Here is a 24,645-nt window from a genome sequence, read left to right as displayed (position 1 = left end):
TAATTTTTTTCTAATCTTTCACAAAAATCTTCTCTAAAACTACTGGTCCAAATTTAACCATACTGGGCCATAATCATCATTTAGGTATCTAGTTTTAAAAATGTGTGTGTGACCCTGCCAACCAACCAAGATGGCTGTCATGGCTAAAATAGAACATAGGGGTAAAATGTAGATTTTGGCTTATAACTCTGAAACCAAAGCATTAAGAGCAATTCAGACATGGGGTTAAATTGTTTTAAAAGTCAAGATCTATCCACCCTGAAATTTTCAGATGAATCCGACAACTGATTGTTGAGTTGCTGCCCCTGAATATTATTATAGATAGAGATAAACTGTAAACAGCAATAATGTTCAGCAAAGTAAGATCCACAAATAAGTCAACATGACCAAAAAAGGTCAGTTGACCCCTTAAGGAGTTATTGCCCTTTATAGTCAATTTTTAATAATTTTGTAAATTTTTTAAATTTTAACAAGATATTTTCCTCTAACTAATGGGCCAAGTTCATTATAAATTGAGATAATGAGATAATTGTTAGAAGCAAGAATGTTCAGTAAAGTAAGATCTATAAACACATCACCATCACCAAAACACAATTTTGTCATGAATCCATCTGTTTCCTTTGTTTGATATGCACATAGACCAAGGTGAGCGACACAGGCTCTTAAGAGCCTCTAGTTTTCTTCAAATTTCTCAAATTCCAAATTTTTGAAAAGTTAAAAGAAAAATCTTTAATTGCACAAAATTGTGCAATAGATTTGTAAGATCTTGACATTTGTTTTTGGAAAGATTAGAACTTGTTCTAAATCTTTACTTAGGCACCGGCCTCCCTAACAACAGGACAGGTTAGCTACTGTTGCTACATGTAATCACACTGAAATATAGTTGCCTATGGTTCTCATGTATGTGCACATAATACACATATAAACTGAAAAAACCCTGGGTATATTATTGGAGCAGTTCATTCAAGAATGTATGTCATTAAGGTGTGTTGATGTGCAGGCTTTTTAAAAAAAAAACCATTTTGATTAGGTAACTGGGTATTGATTCAACAAGTATGATTGACAACTGTCATTATCACTAAACAATCAGAGACAAGGTGGACCTTTAATTACAATGACCCACCTCCTAAACTGCCAATCAAATTGACCATATTACCTATCAACCTCAGTCTTACATAATTATACAGACCACTCAATATACATATAATTCTTAATACACAAGTATTTGACCTCATAATTGAATACACAAAATTAATGTGTATATTAGATGTTTGATATTTATAAGGATGATAGATTTATTTATTGCCAATTACTTTTGATCTACATTACATAAAGTGATTCTGTAAATTATATCTGAAAGATAAATGATTAATGGATTAACAAGATCATAAAAAAAATGAAATATGAATATAAATATGAATAAATAAAAGGTATTCAAGTAAGGCCTATAATTTACTTGATAAATTTCCAATAATCATCTGTAATTAATCAACAATTAAATTAGTACACTTTTTTTTAATTAGGAATTGGCTTGAAACAGTTTAAAAATTTTAAAACTTTTAATTTTAATTATAACAAACCATTATTTATTAGTTTATTTCCCATCAATCATTATGTCTATTTTAGTCATTTGAATTTTTATTAGAAGTGAATATATTTTTGCAATCAAGAAAGAATCCACATTTAAATAAGATAAGTTTTTTAATTGGTTTACGTTGAAAAAGTACATTTTCAATGCCCTGTGTTGAAAAATACTTTAAAAAATTGATCAAAAGGCACTCTAAAACTTTTAATCTTCAATGCCATATAACCTTTGTTTCAACTTAAAAAATGCCCCAGAACAACATTTTTCAATTTTTTTGTTGTTGACACTTTAAAGTTTTAAGCTGTTGGTCCCTATTTATGTCTTAATATGAGGCAGGCATAACCTGTGAATGGGGACAAAGTCTGTATGTATTATTTTTTTTAATTCAAACATGTTAATAAAAGAAACGAAAATACCGTAACATTCCCGATTTTGGTTCTGTTGTTAGGGATTTAGCTGTGACGTTTTTTAAGTTATGACGTCATATTCAATTTAAACAAGAGAAACGCTTTCAACAGGTAACGTTTTTTTCATATCAAACAATGATTAAAAATGACTTTGTATTGAGTTCCAATCTTATATTTTACTAGACTGATAAATATATATTTTATTCAAAGTCTCATGCAAACAAGATGGGGAAAAGAAAGTAGATTTCTGCGCAAATGCGGGGAAAACCCGAACAGGAAGTAAATCTGAAAAAAAAGTTAACGGTTTTAAGTTCATTAGTAGAATGAAAAATTCGGGAAATTTTCCCGATTTTTTAAAAAAAAAAATTTTATTGATTTTTCTACCATAATTGGGGACTTCGTCCCCATACAAGGATAGTTGGTAACATTTACTAGAAGAATGTTTGCATTTTTTTTGTTTTTTTGAAACATATTCAGAACCGGCAACATAATTTCGATAAGATATAAACTGCAGTTTAAATAAAATTGTGCAAATTAAGAGACCCATATTATTTAATTTGAGCTCATTTTATCCTCATACTGGAAAAGCAAGTTTCCTTCTAAAGACCTGCTGTAAATGCAATTTTCAGCAATAGTGCTTTATAAATGTTCATTTTACCCCACCATACCTTAATAAGAAATAATTCAAACTACTCTTCTAATCTTTCCATGAGTGATTTCCATCACTTTGATTTTTTCAGAAACTCATATTATATCAAAAATTTGATCGGAATCCAAATTCAGAGCTGTATCAAGCTTGAATGTTGTGTCCAAAGTTGCGCCCTGTGGAGCATGGTTATCTTTTATATCAATGATTAATTTTGCTGCCATATTTATTTCCTAATTTTCTAGAAATTCTTAGAAATTACAGCAAAATGTATCACTATATATTTTCATTAAATAATATTCTGCTTTCCAGATTAATTCACTAGAATCAGCTGTTAATGAAAAAGAAACTGAATTGAGGGATGCAACTACAAAGTTAGAATCTCATGACTCTGATGATAAAATCCAGTTGTTAGAAGAATCTCTTAGTGAAAAGGACAAGCAAATAGACAGGTAAGACAATTTAAAATACAGGTGTTAGAAGAATCTCTTAGTGAAAAGGACAAGCAAATAGAGACAGGTAAGACAATTTAAAATACAGGTGTTAGAAAAATCCCTGAGTGAAAAGGACAAACAAATAGACAGGTAAGACATTTTAAAATCCAGGAGTTAGAAAAATCCCTGAGTGAAAAGGACAAGCAAATAGACAGGTAAGACAATTTAAAATACAGGTGTTAGAAAAATCCCTGAGTGAAAAGGACAAACAAATAGACAGGTAAGACAATTTAAAATACAGGTGTTGGAAGAATCCCTGAGTGAAAAGGACAAGCAAATAGACAGGTAAGACAATTTAAAATCCAGGTGTTAGAAGAATCCCTGAGTGAAAAGGACAAGCAAATAGACAGGTAAGACAATTTAAAATCCAGGAGTTAGTGAAAAGGACAAACAAATAGACAGGTAAGACACTTTAAAGGGAAACTTAGCAAAAAAATCAAAAAATGATATTATGTCCATTCTGTATAGAAACGCTCAAATTCATAGATATTAAAGTTTTATTCTGCTAGATAAGAGATCACCATCGATTTTAAATTTAGAGTATCAAGTCTCTACGTTCGGCCATTTTGTCATCTTGTCCGATTTGAAACCACGATATGTCTAATGACCAAAACTACAGTAACCTGATGTAGTCATAATTTGTATCGATATCTTGTCAATCGTACGGTTGTTTTATCCGACTAGTTAACGAACTTGATACTGAAAATTTTCTTATTTTTAAAAATAACCATGGCCTGTTATTTTTAAACTGTTAATATTGGAAATAGTTAAAAAGTCAAAGTTCAAATCATAAGTAAGTGTTCCGTGAAAATTGAATTGTTTTCGAAAATCTAATTTGTTCATAATTATTTTATGTAATAAACTTTATTCAAATAAATTCTGATCTTCTCTCAACTGATCACCCGCATGGCTAAAGGTATTACTCCCAAAGGTATTGTGAGGGGTGTGAGGTGACACGTCCAGGTATTCAAGTGATTTCCTGTCGGCCTTGTAAGTTCATGCATCGTTTCACTTCTAAGGGTATTGATCAGTGTACACGGCCGATAACTTATAACTTTCCATTTTGAACTATTAGGTGTATAATATACATCTCTGTCTTGCGTGTCAGAAAGTGGTGTAATATACTAGTCATTACTAAACGCATACGCTTGTTTATAAATAACATTTCTGGTGTAAAGAATATTATTTATAAAAATATAAATAATACAAAAAAAAAACAAGATTTGATGAAATAAAAATCTATATACATATTTTTTCCAAAGGTAAATTTGGTAAAATGTAATATATACTCGTTGTCAATAGTGAAAGATAGATTGGAACATTCCAGAAATATTGATTTAAAAAAAAATATGCACTTGTCGACCATTCGTTTATACGCCTGGATAATAAGTTACGGAACTATAGCACAAATTGAAATATATACATGTATACATTGAACATAAGAAAGAAACATACATTTTGTGTAAATTGGAGTAAAAGTTTTGTAAATAGACTAGTCCACGTATGCCAACAGTATGTAATAGACTATTGTATACCAAAAGAAGAAGAAGAAGAAGAGAGCCAATTTGATTTAAATGCAGGTTGATATATAACTTGCTTTGGCTCATCGAAGTTATGGACATAGTAAAATCACAGATTTATGTATCAATTAGATTGTTCTCGAATAAAGGAAGAAATTCATCATCATCACAATTGTTCTGACATGCATGTAATACATACGCAACTGGGCGTACACAATGATCTCCAAGGGATGTGAATATTTTCCAGGGAAAACTATAGAGTATCAAAGTTTCAAATCAATTTCGGGATTTATTTTCTTTCTTGATATTCAATGACAGCAATTTAAAGAATAAACTGCTTGTCCGCTTTAGGGGTATTCTTGCCAGTTAAAACAGACTTAAAATTCATTCTGTTTTTTTTAAACATCGTTGGTCAAATAGCTAAAGTATTATACGTTGTGAGACGAAGACTTTTTTTTATAAGGACATTCCTGATTATGCATAAATTTTGTTGATGTTTTTCACACTTGAAAAGAATATCTTTTCGATTCCATTCCAAGAAGATCCTTTAATTTCCTAAATTTTTTAAAACATCTTTTTTTCATATAGCTGAAGTATTCATGCGTTGTGAGATTTAAAATATTTTGATGAGAACATTTATTCCTAAATAGGTAAATAAAGATCGCTTTGGATGGACTAATTTATATAATTGCAATTGCTAATGATCTGTTTGAAATATTTAAAGTTGCCGATTCTAATTTAAAATAGTACAATTTTTAGTTCATGCACTCGTGTTTAGAAGGCGATTTTTATTTATAATAAATTTATTCAATTAAAATAATTCAGTATTTTATCGTTACAAAAGTAATCAGTAGTCATAATTCATTTAAAAGTGATCTTATGCAAAATATATAAATATACAACAGCTATCCAGTTATTGTGCGACCTTATTATTCCCGTTAATTAATTTTAATTCTTTTTTTTTTTTTTACATTTCTGTGTCTAAAACTATGACTGACTCCCGTTTACCATTCCGATACGAAATGTTGTTCACACCTGAAATACCAGTGAACCGTGACGCCTAGATTTCACTGAACGAAGATCAAAAGATTGGAATTACATAATGCTAATCTTTTAATTACCTTGAGTTTAACTACGCATTCAACATTCACTAAGTGTCAAAAAACAATACACATTTTATTTCCACCGTACAAGCAAGTGAAAATTTTTGCTGGAATGAAGCAAAAAGGTCAGAATACAAACATGTATTTTTAATACACTATCGATCATGTCAGTTTCATATGTTTGGTTAAAGTATTTGTAGAAAAAAAATCATAAAAATGTTCTATTGTATGATTTACTTTTATTATAAAAATTAGTTTAAAAAAATCCACACGATCTTATTTTAAAAGTTGCATGGGTTTCACTTATTTTTCGTTGGTTAATAGCTACACCAAAAGTCATCGATGCGCTTTAAATCACGTTATCAGATGGTTAACGAACAAGACTTAAATGAGATTAATTTCACTCCCGGCATGCAAAAAGACTTAAACTACGTCACATAAGTCAGGAAGTTTCAAGAAATAAAATTAAAAATTTCCAATTTTCTTCTTTATTAGTTTTCATATCAAAATAATACTTGGTGAATATGTTTTTTATGGTATTATGAACATAATAAGATGAAAAGTGAAAAATCGCAAATTATCCCTTTAAAATACAGGTGTTAGAAGAATCCCTGAGTGAAAAGGACAAGCAAATAGACAGGTAAGACAATTTAAAATCCAGGAGTTAGAAGAATCTCTTAGTGAAAAGGACAAACAAATAGACAGGGAAGACAATTTAAAATCCAGGTGTTAGAAGAATCTCTTAGTGAAAAGGACAAACAAATAGACAGGTAAGACAATTTAAAATACAGGTGTTAGAAGAATCCCTGAGTGAAAAGGACAAACAAATAGACAGATAAGACAATTTAAAATACAGGTGTTAGAAGAATCCCTGAGTGAAAAGGACAAACAAATAGAGACAGGTAAGACAATTTAAAATACAGGAGTTAGAAAAATCCCTGAGTGAAAAGGACAAGCAAATAGACAGGTAAAACAATTTAAAATACAGGTGTTAGAAGAATCCCTGAGTGAAAAGGACAAACAAATAGAGACAGGTAAGACAATTTAAAATACAGGTGTTAGAAGAATTTCTGAGTAAAAAGGACAAACAAATAGACAGGTAAGACAATTTAAAATACAGGTGTTAGAAGAATCCCTGAGTGAAAAGGACAAACAAATAGAGACAGGTAAGACAATTTAAAATACAGGTGTTAGAAGAATCCCTGAGTGAAAAAGACAAACAAATAGAGACAGGTAAGACAATTTAAAATCCAGGTGTTAGAAGAATCTCTTAGTGAAAAGGACAAACAAATAGACAGGTAAGACACTTTAAAATACAGGTGTTAGAAGAATCTCTTAGTGAAAAGGACAAACAAATAGACAGGTAAGACACTTTAAAATCCAGGTGTTAGAAGAATCTCTTAGTGAAAAGGACAAACAAATAGACAGGTAAGACACTTTAAAATCCAGGAGTTAGAAAAATCCCTGAGTGAAAAGGACAAACAAATAGACAGGTAAGACAATTTAAAATCCAGGTGTTAAAATCTCTTAGTGAAAAGGACAAACAAATAGACAGGTAAGACACTTTAAAATCCAGGAGTTAGAAAAATCCCTGAGTGAAAAGGACAAACAAATAGACAGGTAAGACAATTTAGAATACAAGAAGAATCCCTAAGTGAAAAGGACAAGCAAATAGACAGGTAAGACAATTTAAAATACAGGTGTTAGAAGAATCCCTGAGTAAAAAGGACAAACAAATAGACAGGTAAGACAATTTAAAATCCAGGAGTTAGAAAAATCCCTGAGTGAAAAGGACAAACAAATAGACAGGTAAGACAATTTAAAATCCAGGTGTTAAAATCTCTTAGTAAAAAGGACAAACAAATAGACAGGTAAGACACTTTAAAATCCAGGAGTTAGAAAAATCCCTGAGTGAAAAGGACAAACAAATAGACAGGTAAGACAATTTAGAATACAAGAAGAATCCCTAAGTGAAAAGGACAAGCAAATAGACAGGTAAGACAATTTAAAATACAGGTGTTAGAAAAATCCCTGAGTGAAAAGGACAAACAAATAGACAGGTAAGACAATTTAGAATACAAGAAGAATCCCTAAGTGAAAAGGACAAGCAAATAGACAGGTAAGACAATTTAAAATACAGGTGTTAGAAGAATCCCTGAGTGAAAAGGACAAACAAATAGACAGGTAAGACAATTTAAAATACAGGTGTTAGAAGAATCCCTGAGTGAAAAGGACAAACAAATAGACGGGTAAGACAATTTAAAATACAGGTGTTAGAAGAATCCCTGAGTGAAAAGGACAAGCAAATAGAAAGGTTAAAAAAGATTTAGTAAAAAGGAGAAAAGTTATGAAAAATACTTAAACCTCAGACAAACAGAAACACTGTAGCGAATGCTTTATAACTCTTTAATAAGCAAACAAATTGATTGATTTTATATTTGAGGACTGACAAACAATGTTAGATCTACCTATGAGTATGACATGCCAGAAATTATAGAAATTATTTTGAATGCTAAAAAGAGTAGCTGAGATTTTAAATCCTATAGTTATATACTGTGGAGTCATTTTATGTTCATGGGTATCAATTTTTCATGGATTGAGGAACTCTTGCATTTTCATGGATATTGGATATTGTCAAAGTCTGTATACAACCCAATAGCAAATTTGTGATTAATTGAACATATAGGTTTGTGGTTCAACTGTATCGACGAAAACCAAAAAATTAGGTATCCCACAAATAATAATGGATCTACCATATTAAAAACTATTTTTTCACGGTATGATAGAGCTGGAGAAAAATGTCATCTTAAATTCTTGGTGCTGGTAAAAGAGAAAAAAAATCAGAATTTTGGAAATTTGATCTCCACTTTTCATTGGTATAAATGTAATATAAAAAGATATTATTAATTCGTATATTTTAACAAATTTGATTCGTTTAGGGATAGTCACATGTTAAACTATATTTTCGAAGGTAGAGAGAAAACGGCGGATAGCAAAAAGCATATTGACCGGCAAAAAGCATATTGCACGGTTATTTTTAGAATATCTAAAAAACCGATATACTTTGTGACGTCATGTAATGAATTTCAGGATATTGTTTAACGTTTTGAAACAAATGATATCTGTGATCGATTATTTGACGAAAAAAAATCTTCAAATACATAAGATGCCAAAAAAAAAAAGTAAATGAAATAACAACCAATATGTTGTTATTGTCAAGGAGACAATGTAATATCTATAAAGTTCCAACAAACCTAAATGACGATTTTGATACAAACATGGTCGCAAATTAATAATATAACAAATATAGCCTTTCTATGAGGTCAATACAGGATATATCGACCCAAAGAAGTATATCGACCTCGGACTTTGTCCTCAGTCAATATACTTCTTTCAGGTCAATATATCCTTGTATCGACCTCATACAAAGGCTATATTTGTATAATAATTGAGGTAAGACAACTAGATCTAAGGAATTGAACCAATATATCTGTTCAGATTAGCCAATTGCTGTTGCTATGTGAAACTTTTATTTTTTAGATTGAAAGAACAAAAAAATCAGTCAGAAAGAGAACATCAAGAAGAATTGGATGTGTACTCCAAAGCTAGTCAGGACATTAAGACTCGACTGGATTCATTGCAGTTAGAGTTTAATGCAAAACAGGTATACAACTTTGTACATACATAGATGTACAACAGTCCTTGGTCTAACTGTACGAAGATATTTACTGTCCCCTGTGCAACATGCTGGGGGGTACATAGAAATACCAGGCGTCTGTCTGACCACTCTCAAATAAAGTTTTCACCAAATTTATATGAAACTAATTTCATAGTTTCATAACAGCAATCTTTTGCACAAGTTTGAAAAATCAGTGCTGATCAATTATTTTTAAAAGAGTTATGACCCTTGGAAACATTAATGATACAGAAAATTGCATCATTACCGCTCAAATTTGTACAATTCTTGCTAGATTTTTATGAAACTTATATCAAGGATTAATATCTGACAGCAATTTCTCTGATGAGGTTGAAAATCAGCAACTATAGGTCAACATAAGTTCTGTACTAGAATAAGCAATTAAACACATAACAAATACAATGTAGAACCTTATAAAACTAAACAAAAAAATAATCAAACAAACAATACAAATTAATGTATTAAAAAAAATGTAAATAATATCAAGGGGATGTTCAAAACTTGTGCTTCTAAGTTTACAATGATCTTCTTTAATTGTTTGTAGACAGAGTTAGTTGATTTACGAGAACACTCCGCAGAAGCCCAATCTGTGAAGTTTGAGGCAGATTCTAAGATAAGACAACTGGAGAGTAGTCTTGATGATAAGACATCAGAGGTGGAGAAACTTAATGTTCGTATTGAAGAGGTACGTTTTCAGTTATATCTGTCTAGTAGGATGTTCAAAATAAGAATCATTGTATTATTTAAAGATACTAAAAATATTGCATGCTTTTAATCTTAGAATCTTCGTGACCTAAAAATAAAACCTTTCTTATAATTTCAAGGTAAATTTTGTGCCAATACAAAAAAAATGATATTTGTTTTGCCAAATCTATATTCACCTTTGTTCAAAGTTCCTTATAAATTAGAAAGAGTCCTAAAGTTACAGTTTTAAAACATTGCATGGGCTCATTATAATGTATATAACCAGATTTCAACAAAAATATATATAAACAGACAGGCACGTGCAGTAGTACATGACAATTGTTCTAGGTTTGATAGATATCATGTTATAGATTTAAAATATATGTAAACATTGTTTAACCTGTATAAGAATGAAAGAATAAAAGTATTATGATATGTAACATTAATTTGAATCCTCTTTTGTTTCAGTTGAAAAGTGCTATACCAGAAACAAAGGCTGCTGAGGAATTGCAGAAACAAACAAGTGATTTATCTAGTCAGGTGGAAACAGCCCGTAATGAGGCTAACAAAGCCCAGGAGGAAGTGGATAGACTTCTGGGAATCGTGAAGGAAACAGAAAATGAGAAAAATGAGAAGGAAAACCAAATCAAGGAATTACAAGAGTAGGTTTTAAATGTTTCGTTATAGATTTTGTTTCATGAAAAATTTACATTATGTTTTATGTGATTGTTTTATGTTTGATTGTATCCTCAGAGACCATTTGTCCATTACAGCAGATTCCATTGAGTGTGTAGCCAAAGGTAATATCTTTGGTTAGCTTGCTTGTTAGCTGAACCGTGAATTCATTGTAAACTACCCTACTTTAAGAATAGACTAGTCAGACAGAAAACCAATCGATCTATCTTTTGGACTTTGCTACTTCGAAAGGAGAGTAGTATACCTCACCTAATAATGCCTTCATGGTTCAGCTAACAAGCAAGCTAACCAAATATATTACTTTTCGCTTCACACTCAATGGAATCTGCTGTAAAAGCTTTAGTACAATTATATCAATTATGAACTGAAATTTAACTGAAATATACAGAAAAATGTATCTTAAAAAAATTAACAGATAGAAGTTTAACTAATTACTTTGAAATGTAAGAAACAAAACAGAAATTCAAATGAAAGTTTCAAGTCAATGAGACAGGTATAAGATTTTTGGTGTATACATACAGCAAACATTCAGAACTAAACTTATGTGCAATACAAACTTCTGTCAAAACATGCATGTCATATTGGCCATGTGTCAGTATATATATAAGGAGATGTGCTATTATTGGCCATGTGTCAGCATATATATAAGGAGATGTGCTATTATTGGCCATGTGTCAGTATATATATAAGGAGATGTGCTATTATTGGCCATGTGTCAGTATATATATAAGGAGATGTGCTATGATTGCCAATGAGACAACTATCCACCAGAGTTTAATTTTGAAGATAAATGCAATTATAGGTCATTATGCAGTCTACAACAATGAGAAAAACACGTAACATGTAGTCAGATATAACAGACCCAACATAAAAATTTGAAACAATTCAAATGAGAAAAATAACATCCTAAATTATACAATACAATTAACAAAAAAACAAATAGGACATGTAGAACCAACAACAACAACTGAATAACAGTCTTCTGAATAGGGACATGCACATAAAGAATGTGACTAGGTAACATGTTAGTAAATGACTACCAATAAAAAACTTACTGCCGAGATATAGCCATTTGTGCTGAAAAATGGTGTTAAAAGCCAACAATTAATTAGTTTGCATGCTTGTATGGATCTATTCTTAAAATGAATAAGTCATTTGTATATATTTTCTTTTTAAATTTTTAAAGACTTATGAAAGAATACAAACAGAAAGTAGGAACTTTGAAAAGAAAACAAAGTATGGAGAAAAAGAACAGTGCTACCATGCTTGAAGAGGCTAGAAAGAGAGAGGACAGTCTGTATGATGATGCAACAAAGCTAGAGGTGTGTGAACTTGCATGAATTACAGAGTTTTTTACTTAAAGAAAAACTTCAGTCAGATTTTAAGACCATTTGACAGACATACCTTTTTTTAAATTTTTATTAAATTGCAGAAATTGTGTTACCCTCTAAATGGGGTGTGGTGTCTTATTGTAAGTTTGTGTGAACAGCTTCAATTGCACTCTTGCTAGAGGAAGATCTAACTTCCTTCCTATTTAAGAAATTAAGTAACTACTTTCATTGTTATACAAGTAGTTGTAAATCTTTATTGTAAAATATCTTTGTATTTGCAAAATCCAAATAACAAATGTTAAAGATTAAATTCATATAAGGGTCTGGGTGGGGGTTATATTATAGAAAATAATGGGCCAATGCTACAAAAAAATTGGTAAAAACATAAAGAAAAGAGAAAAATATGCCAAAAAAATAGGATAAATAGGATGCATGAATATAAATAATAGAAAATAGTGTGTTAAATTTATAAATAATAGAGAAATATGGCTAAAAACATTTAAAGAAAACGGAATTGAATGATCCATTCAGACCCTCTTAAATGAAAAGATTGTTTTGATTGAAATACAAACCTCCTGTTTCTCTATCATAACTGGTAATTTTACTTACTTATCTTGAAACCTTAGGTATCATAAAAGAAAATATATAGGTTATACATGTTATACATTGTTATTGCAATTCAGTCAAATTCAGGAAAGTGTTTCATAATGCAGATTTTTTTTACAATGATACAATTTGACTTTAGGATCATATGAAATCTAAGAATGATAGAATAGAGGAATTAGAGGAAGCTCTGAAAGAAAGTGTGAAAATAACAGCTGAAAGAGAAATGGTGATGGTGGATTTACAAACACAACTAGAAGAGGCTGAGAGAAAGGTAGGTGTACATGTAGAATTGTAATATAGAATGAATTAGTAGTCTCCAAAATACTAACAAGCCTTAGAGACCAAGTCGTAAGAAAAAAACCCTGATATAGAGTGGATTTACTTACAACAGCTTCCATTATGAACAGCAATAATCAGTAAATTATAGGGAAAAAATGTCTTCCTACCCAAGCTCACTTTCTGTTTGTGAAAAGAGACACTGTTACTATCACTATAACAAGCATATGTGTCATTTTCTGAGAAGTAAAAAAATGACAACATGTTATAAATTTCGCTTTTCTGGATTTAACTTCATCAGGAACACTCAAAGCCTTCATATTTTAAACTCAAGGATGTATAAGAACAGAAACTTTTTCAAGAGTTATATAACCAAAAAAGATTAAAAAGAAAATTAGCTTTTTGTTTGACTTGTGTATTTCACTTACATGAAGTGATGTTTTACCAAGATGGTCAAATTGAAAGAACAAAGAAAAAGAGCATTGATCCGGTAAAATGTTGTACTTAGTATTTTTTGAGATTTATGTCTTCATTAACATCCACCCTAATATTTCAAAAAGATATTTTGAACAAAGAGATAGGAGTAGGTTTGGTTATTAAGTTCAATGTTTAAATGAATTAGTTGATAAAAAGACATGTGAGGACGTTAAAGAGATTTTTTTGGGTCATAGTTATGTTCTGAAGCGCTGATTTTTTACATCTTAAAAAGGTGCAATAAAGAGATTGTTGCAAAGGAGTAGGTCCGGTAAGGGCCGATTTTGGCCTCAAATTTCAGGTTCATCTAACGAAAGTTTTTGGACACTTTTTAAACACTAAAGTGTCTATTTCAATTGATTCGATTAGTTTATGTGAAAGATTTTAACTGATTTAGTCATTAAAAACGCTCTAATTGAAGCTCAAAAATGAAAAATCTATCAAATATGCCAAAAAACGTCACTTTTCACATGGTTTTTGTCAAAAATGAAAGTGGCCGCATCCGTGTTCATCCTCAACCTTTATATATGTTTTGTATTATCATCAAATACAACATACATTTCAATATTATGAATGAACACGAATGCGGCCACTTTCATTTTAGACGAAAACCGTCTAAAAATTAACCAAAATGCTTAAGTTTTGAAGATTTCAGTAATTTATCATGACTTAATGATGCTAGAACGCGATATTTGTGCATTGTATTGTCAAAAACAGCTTTATGAAGCAGAAGCATTTTACTTTCCAAAATATAGCTTAAAGATTACATTTTCACAATTTTCTAAAACTGCTATATTTTGGGGCCAAAAAGGGGTCTTACTGAATCTACTCCTTTCTCAAAACTCGTACTGATTTCAACCAAATTAATGCCTAGGAAACTGAGTGCAATCATCAACAAACTAAATAATTGTGCCAGATTTTGAAATACCGTTACAAAGATTATGCCAAAAAAAATTTTTTTTGTCACATTCTTGTATTATTTTGAATTCATGACACATTTTTATTCAAAAATATATATTGTAGGTGGATGAATATACTATGGATCTAGTCAAGGCAAAGTCTGAGAACTCAGGAAAAGTGGAAAAAATGACAAAAATTATGGAAGATAAAGATATCAAGTTAAAAAAATTACATGCAGAAAGACATAAACATCTGGAAGAAGTATTTGAAATGAAGTAAGTCATTTGAATATACAGCACTATGGAAATATTTTTTATCACAATATTGGGAATTACTTGACATTGGTTGAATTTAAATTTGAAACAAAAAAATAAAAATATTATGTATTAATGAACAAGTCATAAACAGATGTTAAATGGATGTTAGAAATGTGTCAAATCAAAATCATTAAAGTGTTGTAAAATTAATAATGATTTTATGGAAACAAAATTAATAATGATTTTATGGAAACAAAATTAATAATGATTTTATTGAAACAAAATTAATAATGATTTTATTGAAACATACTCCAAAATATTGAACAGAAACTCATACTTAATCTTCCTCATTATTTAGAGGCATAACTCTTCAACCTTTAAACTTAAATTTCAAAGAGTGGAAACATGTTTTTACAAACTGTTATATACATGATATACTGATGCATCAAATTGGATCATGTTAATGGAATGTTTTGTGTTAAAAAATTTCCTGCCTATACTGTTGACAAAAAACTTCAAAGAGCTTTCAAATGTAATTTAACGTAAAACATGTTTACATGATTGCAGGAATACTTTAAATTCAGAATTTGATTTGTGCATTTGTTATTCCAAAATTTAGATAGAAGACAACAATGCAAGATTGATTAATGTGATTCTCCATATATTTTGTAAAAATATTACAACCCAATTATTGAAAAGTCCAAACTGTCCTATTTTACATATTTATAAAAGCGTCATATTAAATATATAAATGTACAGTATGTTAAGTGTTCACTGCTATTTTAAAAGGTTTAGAACTAAGTAGTAATATTATCTATTTGTAGACAAGAGGCCATTCTTGCTGCCATGAGTGAAAAAGATGCCAACATTGCTCTGTTAGAAATGACAAGTTCTAAAAAACAGAACTATAAAGAAGAAATAGAAAAACTTAATAATGATAAAGAAAAGTTACAACAACAGCTAAGTGATGTGGTAAGGAGGCTTTATAAAAGATCCAAAAACTGGAATCGGGATATGTTTTCTGTACTGAGGTTGTGTCTATTTAAAAAAGAAGATGTATGATTGCCAATGAGACAACTCTTAACAAGAGTCCAGATGACACAGAAATTAACAACTATAGGTCACTGTACGGCCTTCAACGATGTAAAGTCTACTAGATCTAAAAGCTATAAGGAGATGTTTTCTGTATTTAGGTAGTGTTTTGTCTACTGTTTTAGGCACAAATATGTAAAAAAGCATTATATTAAATAAGTTTCTTGATGTTGGACAGGGATTTAAACCTCCTTAAGTCCACAATATAAGGAGTAAATGGTGGCATTTTATTTTCAGCACTATTCTTTAATTTAGACTGAATGTATTTGAATAACAAGATAAATGGCAGTTACATAATTTGATATAACATTAGTAGTTAAATGCAATATCTTGTAAGCAGGGGTTGAGGGCTTAGTTATTTAGCTGGACAAACCAAAGACTTGCTACTTTTCTGCAAAGCAAAAAATACTATGGATTCATTATTATTCCTTGGATACCAATGTTCATGGGTTTTATGGGTACAGGTGGACCACAAGTTCAAATGTTCAATGAATTACAAAGTTTCAATAGGCTGTAAATGAAGAGATTGGAAAAACCATGAAAATAAATCAATCTACAGTAGCTAGAAACCAAGTCCCCTTGTGTTTCAGAATAATGTGTAGGTTTAAGCCACAGGTCTTCCTGAGGAATTTGCGAGTTATATTCAATATCCCATTTGGATGATATGTCTAATACAAATCAGGGTATGTTAAAAACTCATTTACATGTAAATATCATGAGCATGCATGTAATATTTGCTGCTGGACATTAAGCAGTCATCAGTCTACAAAATTAATTGATTTGATAAAGCAGTTGAAATTGAAACTTTAAGAAGCAGCCAATTGAAATATTTGTATTTTCAAATATACTTGTTTCTAATTTCAGACTCATAATAGAATGAAATTGATTCAGAAACAAGAAAGAAGAGAAGAAAGGAAGAAATCATCACTACCTCGTAAAAAGAGAGAGAGTCCCCTGGAGGCTCCTGAATCTCAACCAGAACAAGAGCAGCCTCCTATGACAGAACAGACTGATTCTTGACATCTCTAGTCTCCATAGATTTTGTTTTAAATTTATGTCGCCATCAGTATTAACATGTATGACGGGTCAGAAATATCCATGCATGTAACAAAAAGAAAAAAAGAATGATTATTTCTTTCTATGGAAGGAGAAACTTTTACAATTTAAGTTGTTCTGAAATCTTTATACATTATATATTCTAATACGAAATGATCTTATCTTTAATTTATAGGCTTTAAATTTCTTTGAAAAAATACATAAATGAACAGATAAAAAAAAGTATCCTGTATAAAAGGACCAGACTTTAAAAATGATTTTGAACCTCAAAATCAAGACAAAATACCAAATAAGGGGGAACAATTACCTATAGATAATACTCACAAATTTTTAGCTTTCTTACTTTCTGCAGCAGTAAAAAGAAATGAATCTTTTTACATGTAAGAATAATGTGTAGCTTGTTGCAAACATATTAAGAATGAAACATTTGCCATCAAAGTTTATTATTTCCTTCTGTGTAATATTATACAGTATGAAAAGACACTTTGAGGTTGCATTTTCAATGTGAAACTAAACACTTTATTAAACAATTTTAAATAGTACTTGTGATTCATTTCTCAAGCATATGTCCAGTGATGGTGATGTGAGCTATTTTAATGATATTTTTGTGTATAAAATACAACTTTTTGTATAAACTACATTGTGATAAACTGTGTCTGTGATTGTTCATTAAGGTTGTATATATATATAAGTAAAGGATTTTTTTATTCAGAAATTAATTGGTCGATGTTTTGGTGTTTCAATTGAATATTTTATGAGAAACATATTTGTTAAGATTTTGTGTTCATGAATTACTTTTTTTGAAGAGGAATGTCTTAACATTTTTTCCCTGATGCCATTTATTTTGAATTTATGTTGTAATTATTGTAGCTATTTCCAAAATATCAAACAATTTTTTTTACAAAAAAAGTATGTCTTGTTATTGACCAGCAGCTCTTTTCAAAAAAAAACATTATGAGTAAAAGTACTTGTTAGTCATACACATTTCAGTAGAACTTACGATCAATGCTTATTGTATGATTTTTTTTGTGAAAAGAGGCGCTGAACTTCTAATATCTGATACATACATATTAGTCCTCATAGCTTAAGTTCTACATAGTGGAAGCCCGAACAACTAGAACTGATAACTTTATGGTCCCATGGTTGTAATTGGAGTGCCACTGTGTCATGTAGATAAAGTAGGAGTTTATGAGATTCTTGCCTGTGCCAACCAGTTGTTTAGTTACATGAATACGTGTACATGTATTTCTAAAGCTAGTTACAACTCGCTTCATTAACAGAAGAAAGGAATTTTCAAGAACATTAGATAAATTTAGAATGGTCAAATTTTTACATGTTATCTTTATTTTTGCAATAAGAATAAGACTTTTTTTTCGAAAGCATTGTATTGTGGAATAATGAGATTAAGAGATTATATATGACTTAAAATTCTGCATTAATTTTTCTTAAATGACATTCTACAAACTTAAATTATGAATTTTGAGATCTTTTGTTATGTATTGGGTTTGGTTTTTTTTGTCTTGAAAAAAAGAGTAGATTAATTATAGAATGAATTAGTATATGTAAATCTACTTGAACAAGATAAAAATTGAGAAAAGATGTTTATTTCTTGTTTGATTTTAATAAAATGTGCAATATATTAGAAACAAGCATTTATAATTCATTGTCATCATTTCATTTAAACTAATATCATTTGTGATGGAAGATTGTGTTCTGGTGATAAAACTATTAATTTAGCTACATTTGTCTTTAATGTTTGAAGGATGCAATATTTACCTCTGTAGAATGACTTGTATGGAATTATATTGAAAAAGTGGATGTAAATGAGTGGGTATTTTCTGGGCAAAATAAACCTAATTTGACATTTGATATTTGCTCATTATAATTGCCAGCGTAAAAGTATACTCCTTTTAAATAGATATTTGTTTGTTTTAGAAATTTTTATTTTATACTTTTTTAATTTTAATTTTAGGGACTGTAAATTACATGCTTTTTTGTTGCTTACACAAATGATTGGGTAAATTTTGTATGAGTTCACATACATATCTTTGTTATAGATTTCCCTTATGATATTACTATCTAAACAAAAGAATTTCCTCTTAACACTAGCATTATCAAAGTCTGAAGAAATTATGTGCTTTCATCATGCAGGCATCTAAATGTAAAACAAAAGACTGACTTTTGATACAAACATTATTGTTTGTAGAGACAGTTTTCAGCAATGTTATGTTTTCCTTTTTTTTTTAATTATTCAAGGCTGTGCCATTAAAATATATTATCGAGGAAGCCACTTTTAATTTGCCTCTAATTTGCCTCCTTTTGTTGTATCAAAAGTTACTTCTCATTATCAAGACAAATTTGAAATTTCTTCTTGACGTTACCATTTCCCAGTAAATCAGAGCTTCTCATATGCTTTATTGAAAAGCCCTTTATTATTATGAGTTGAATTGAGAACATGAAATATATCTTATAAAAAAATTAAAATGTTTGAACTTTACCTCAGAAAAGCACAATCACATGACTCTAGTTATAATAAACTGATAACTCAAATAATTGTACGTAATTGAATGCGCGAGTTGATGTTAATATTTTATTCATTCTGAAAATATTGATAAAAGATTATTGGATTTTTTAAGGTAATAGAAAACACAGCAGTATAAAAAGCAAGCGACAAATTTATATGGATATATAAGATTTGGAGTTTCTTGCAAAATTAAAAAAACATGGGGAGGTAATTCATGATATACACAATATTACTATTCAAATCCAGGGAAAAAAGTATGACCGGTATAAAGAAACTTTCTTTTCTCTAAAATAGACTCCTCAAAATTATGTTAGTAGTATGGGGATTCAAGGTCTTGATAAATAGCCTGAAAAATAGAAAGTCTCATTTTCCAAAAAAATTTTTTTATACCTCAGTTAAAATCCAGTAATTTTGAGAGTAGAAGCAAATTGCCTATAAATGGTATACTTGTATCTGTATGTTTTATAAATGACATGTATATATAGATTTTTATTAAACCTGCAGTAACAGTGAGAATATTTGTACATGAATTTTTCTCACAAAAATAAATATAAGGCCTCCATAATATATACCAGGTTTATCAAACTTCAACATTCGATAATTTTATTTGTCGAAATTAATGGAAACAGTCTTAGTATCTCACACACATAGGATTATCGTAACATTTATATCCCTTATGTCAGATCAGATTAATAGTTCTTGTTGATATATCAGTCTGTATGCCTATAACTTGGAAATCATATAGTACTTACAATGCACAGTTTCAGAATCTGATGCATTCTGGGTAATATTTTCAAAAGTGTACACCAAAGCGCGGTGATTGGTTTAAAACGTCCTAAACAATGGAAATTCAACCAATGACGTGACATTATTTTCATTTTGGGGTATGAACAATGAAATTACCCATAGTCCTTTAGATTCTGAAACGGCCAATTGGCAAAATTGAAGCCAACAAATCTCTCAAAATACTTGTAAATACAGAACCTCAACTGATCAGAACATAATAATTCTTAATAATTGGAGAAAGATGTGGTGTTTGAAAAATAAATGTATTTATGAATGAGAAATTGGTGATTGTACCATATATACTTAGCCTCCCTAAATGTAAGGATGAAATCCATATATATAGCTGAAAGACTGCCGTTGTAAAACATTTATATGAGGTGCTCATATTTATTTTTTTGTTCTATGTCGCAGTAATTACTCTAGCACTGTCATGTTATAATATGCATGTAAAAAAATAATAAAAAATACCTACATAGTTATTTCTTTTCATTTCTGAATGTTGAAAGGTAGATTTAAATGCTTTGAATCTTAGTCTATTTATTTTTTTAAAGAAAAATTGCTCATTTTGGAGGGATAAAATTTCAATATTTTTAAAAGAACAAAGTCTTTGACAGGGTTTGAGACTTTGGGAAAAAATGATGTTAATATTGCTTAAAAATTCTCATTTTGTCTCAGGAACTTGTACCATGTTCCAGAGTTGCAGGAGATCTGTATTTGCCTTCAAGTATTATAATTGTCTAGAATTATCACACTGTTCTGAATTTGATTCTATCAGTCATTATTTGTTCAAATGTTATCTGATTTAGTGTATTTATTAAGAATTACTGAATTTTTTTATTTAGTATGAAAAAAAGAAGCCAAAGATACCAAAGGAACATAAAGCTCATCAGTCCAAAATAAACTGACCATGCCATGGTTAAATAAGACGAAGACAAACAGCATACAATCATACACAAAACACAATATAGAAAACTAGAGACTAAGCAATATAAACCCCACCAAAAAATAGGGGTCATCTCCATAAGAGTAAGCAGATTCTGCTCCACATGTGGCAGTTTGATTTTGCAGTAGCATTCATATATCTCCTGTTACAGTAGCATTATATGAAGCCTTATTCCATTGTCACAGATCAGCTGCTTCTGACAAAGTCAAATGATCGTTTTCTTGCATAATTAATTTTTGAAGAATATTGAATGTTGTTAAATTATCTCTTCAAAGATTGTGAGCTCCAAATTCAGTTATGTTTTAGTGAATTCAAAGGAACTACGCATTGACCTGCAGATGAGTTGTAAAAGTTTTTGGCAAGTGGTACCTATGAAATAGTATGTCTATCAATTGGAGTTATGACAGTGTGAGCTATTGTTATTACATGGCACTCATCATCTGTCAGCCCACAATTATCCTCATTGTTTCTAGTGTACTGGTGTGTCTGGTGATCCTGCCTGCCAACCAACATGGCAACAAAAAATAAATATAAAGCATATGGGTAAATTGCAAGTCTGTTATCAGAAAAAAAACATTGTATAGATGGGGAAACTCTACAAGAGCAGCAATGTTCAGCATAGCTAGATCTACCCACTGTCTATTTTGGTACAATTTTTACCAAAATTCTCAGCAGATTCCTGAAGGAGTTATTGGCATCAAATGGCAGTTTTGGGGTAAAGAGATTGCATGAAATGCAATCAAAACCCTATGTTACTGACTTAATATCTAAATCTTCCAAGGCTTATCACTACCTTTTTTACACAAAATATAGTGCATTTATCATAACATTCGAAACATCCTATCCATGAACATTTATAGAAATTTATCAATGTACTATATGCTCAGATATGCAAGTCACAAAACAATGTTAAATCTGACAAGAAAATTACATTACTTTTCAAGGTGCAGGAATCGTATATTTATTATAAAAATTATAAAAATGAAAATGATGTCATTGTTAAAGTCATCTTTAAAAATTAGAGTGATCTCTCATTGTTCAGAATTCAACCAATGCTTTATTGACAATGCAATAATTATTTTTTCTTCCCGCTGATAAATCATTACCCTTCTATGCTTACACGCACTTTGATTAAATCATGTTAGTGATCTTGGCTCTCATCTTAAAAATGAAAATACACGAAGATAGAAATCAAAAATTATCTCCAGGACTGATTTACAAAAAAGTCAACGTGGCAAATTGTCAATTTACTCCTTATAGGAATTATTGCCCTTGATTGATGATTTTTCCTCATTTCTTAGCTCACTTGATCTAAAGGGTCAAGTGAGCTATTATCAACACTCGGCGTCAATATGCGGCCTTAACCTTTAACAAAACTCTTATCCTCTGAAATACTTCGCAAATTCAAACCAAAAGTGTCCATAATCATCCTTGTGATAACTAGTTTGAAAAAAATGTGTCTATGAAGCCGACATGGTAAAAAAGAATATACAGATAAAATGTAAGTTTTGTGTATTGATTTGAAACCGATGGAGAGGGGGTCACACTCTAAAGTCACAAACAAACTGACAATGCCATTGCAAAAAAAAAAAAGACCTACAAAATAGTACTCGAAACATAAATGATGAATTGTACCTATTTTACATTTTTGCTTTCCATCTTGAAATATATGATACAGAAAACATTTAAATGTAAAGAAATTCAGCATGACACAAACAAAAAATAAATCAACGTGGGCAAAATCGTCCCGTAGTCAACTTCTTACTGGAGTTATGGCCATTAAATTACGATTTTAACAAAAAGTAGCGAATGTTGAGGATGTGATTTTGCCTATTACATGTATGTTGAAAACATTAGTAGATAGATAGAACCTTTACAAAGAAAAAACTGTTCAGCCAGACAATATCTGCAAATAAGTCAAAAATGCTGAAATGGTGATCTACTCCGGCTCTTTATATCAGTTATATATCTTAACTGAATTTTTTAACCGTTTTTTTTATTTTATTTTGGTGTGTATTTTTGCCATTTTACAAGAAAACTTGAATAGATTGATCGAAAAACTTTAAGAGCAAGTTGATCCGCAGGTCAAGATTTAAAATTACGCCAACATGCAGAAATTTTTAGTTAACTCTTTGTGGAGTTTTTACCCAATATAATGATGATTTTTACCAAAAAGTTACTAATTGTTTAGAGATGCAGGTGAGCAATACAGGCTCTGTGGAGCCTCTACTTTGTTTTTGTTTTGCAAATTTTGTTCAATTATCATCTCTACAAAGATTGTGAGGCCCAAAAGGTCCAGTTATATTTGACTGAATTCAAAGAATCTGTTAGTTGTACCTATGCATAAAACGCACCACAAATTTGTTGAAATCGCCATTAAAGGGCAAAAGCTTCAATAACTTCAATAAGAAGTTTTCGGACTATTTCGACCATGTTGTCTCTCATTTGTCAATCTTGGCATCAGAATGGGAGAAATAAATGTAACTTGAACATGTTTGTTTGGCAGAGTACATCTGACCTTGACCTTATTTACACGAATCTTTGATAATAAGGTCCATTTCTAAGATAGAATAAACAGTCGGGCACCCATATTTGGCTAATGGGATGTTTTAAGTTTTAAATTTTTGTTTGACATGGTACACCAGACCTTGATCTCATTTTCATGCTCCTTTGGTCAACATTATTATTATATTTATGGTAAGACATTTTCTTAGATACAATAAGCAAGATGATGAAAACTATGTTGGGAATGATTTAGCTATATATTTGACATGTTTAGAAAAACATTGTTTGATGTTACTATGATTTTTTTTTATTACAAATAGTGTTTGTTTCGTCTGTGGTTACTTTAAAATTCATTACAGATAATTACAATGTAACAGCGTTTTACAATCGAACAAAGTTAGTCCACATTCAGATGACAGTGGTTCCATATCAATACAGGAGACTGAATACATGAACGCTCACATAATGTATACCATCAACCATATAAAACAGTCAGTTCATAACACATATTTACAACATAGTAATACATTAACCCGCCGCTACTCTCAGATGGCGAGCCGGGAGCGAACCGGTGCGTCACTGATTGCTATCTCTCTCTACTCCCTTCTGTTTCCAAAATGAACCTTTATAAAACATATGATCTGACATAGAAACATCCTGACCAATGAAAATATAAAAAGGGTACCGATATAAACAAATAGTTTCCAAATCGGGAACAATATCAAAAGCAGATTAAATTAAGTGTTAATTGGCATTATTCACTCTACATAAATCGCAGTACTAGTTTTCAAAAAGTATTCTTTCGACATAATCTTAATCTTAATCCATACACATTTCCTATAGTAACGCTAACACAACTTATAAATGTATTTTATAAAAAAAATTGATAAATAGTTCAAAATCTTGTTTCCCCTAACAAAATACACTCCTTGCGTAAAACATTTTACAAACCGTGATTGAAACTTAGGTATTCATGAAAAGTTTTGAATTTTGCTACCAAACATGACTTAAAAAATAACAATTGCTGAGTTTCACTATTTCACGCACTTTTACAACATGACAT

The 24,645-nt window shown here is 30.3% G+C and overlaps 1 protein-coding gene across 5 annotated transcripts in view; it reads left to right on the top strand.

Annotated features, from left to right (window-relative positions):
- The window catches only part of LOC143082852 (ELKS/Rab6-interacting/CAST family member 1-like), a 60,897-nt gene extending 43,790 nt beyond the window's left edge, over positions 1 to 17,107 (top strand). For all 5 annotated transcript variants that reach the window (XM_076258846.1, XM_076258839.1, XM_076258820.1 and 2 more), the window contains 9 exons: positions 2,951 to 3,090; positions 9,296 to 9,419; positions 9,997 to 10,137; positions 10,605 to 10,798; positions 12,019 to 12,154; positions 12,909 to 13,040; positions 14,543 to 14,694; positions 15,501 to 15,648; positions 16,633 to 17,107. In XM_076258846.1, coding sequence (XP_076114961.1) covers positions 2,951 to 3,090; positions 9,296 to 9,419; positions 9,997 to 10,137; positions 10,605 to 10,798; positions 12,019 to 12,154; positions 12,909 to 13,040; positions 14,543 to 14,694; positions 15,501 to 15,648; positions 16,633 to 16,788 — 1,323 coding nt within the window. In that variant the 3' untranslated portion in view covers positions 16,789 to 17,107. The remainder of the gene's footprint in view (positions 1 to 2,950; positions 3,091 to 9,295; positions 9,420 to 9,996; positions 10,138 to 10,604; positions 10,799 to 12,018; positions 12,155 to 12,908; positions 13,041 to 14,542; positions 14,695 to 15,500; positions 15,649 to 16,632) is intronic.
- Positions 17,108 to 24,645: the final 7,538 nt, after the last annotated feature.

This window comes from Mytilus galloprovincialis, chromosome 1 (genome assembly GCF_965363235.1).
Source record: "Mytilus galloprovincialis chromosome 1, xbMytGall1.hap1.1, whole genome shotgun sequence".
NCBI classification, from domain to species: Eukaryota; Metazoa; Mollusca; class Bivalvia; order Mytilida; family Mytilidae; genus Mytilus; species Mytilus galloprovincialis.
The sequence above is the reverse complement of the archived record's forward strand: the minus strand, read 5'-3'. Positions and strand labels throughout refer to the sequence as shown.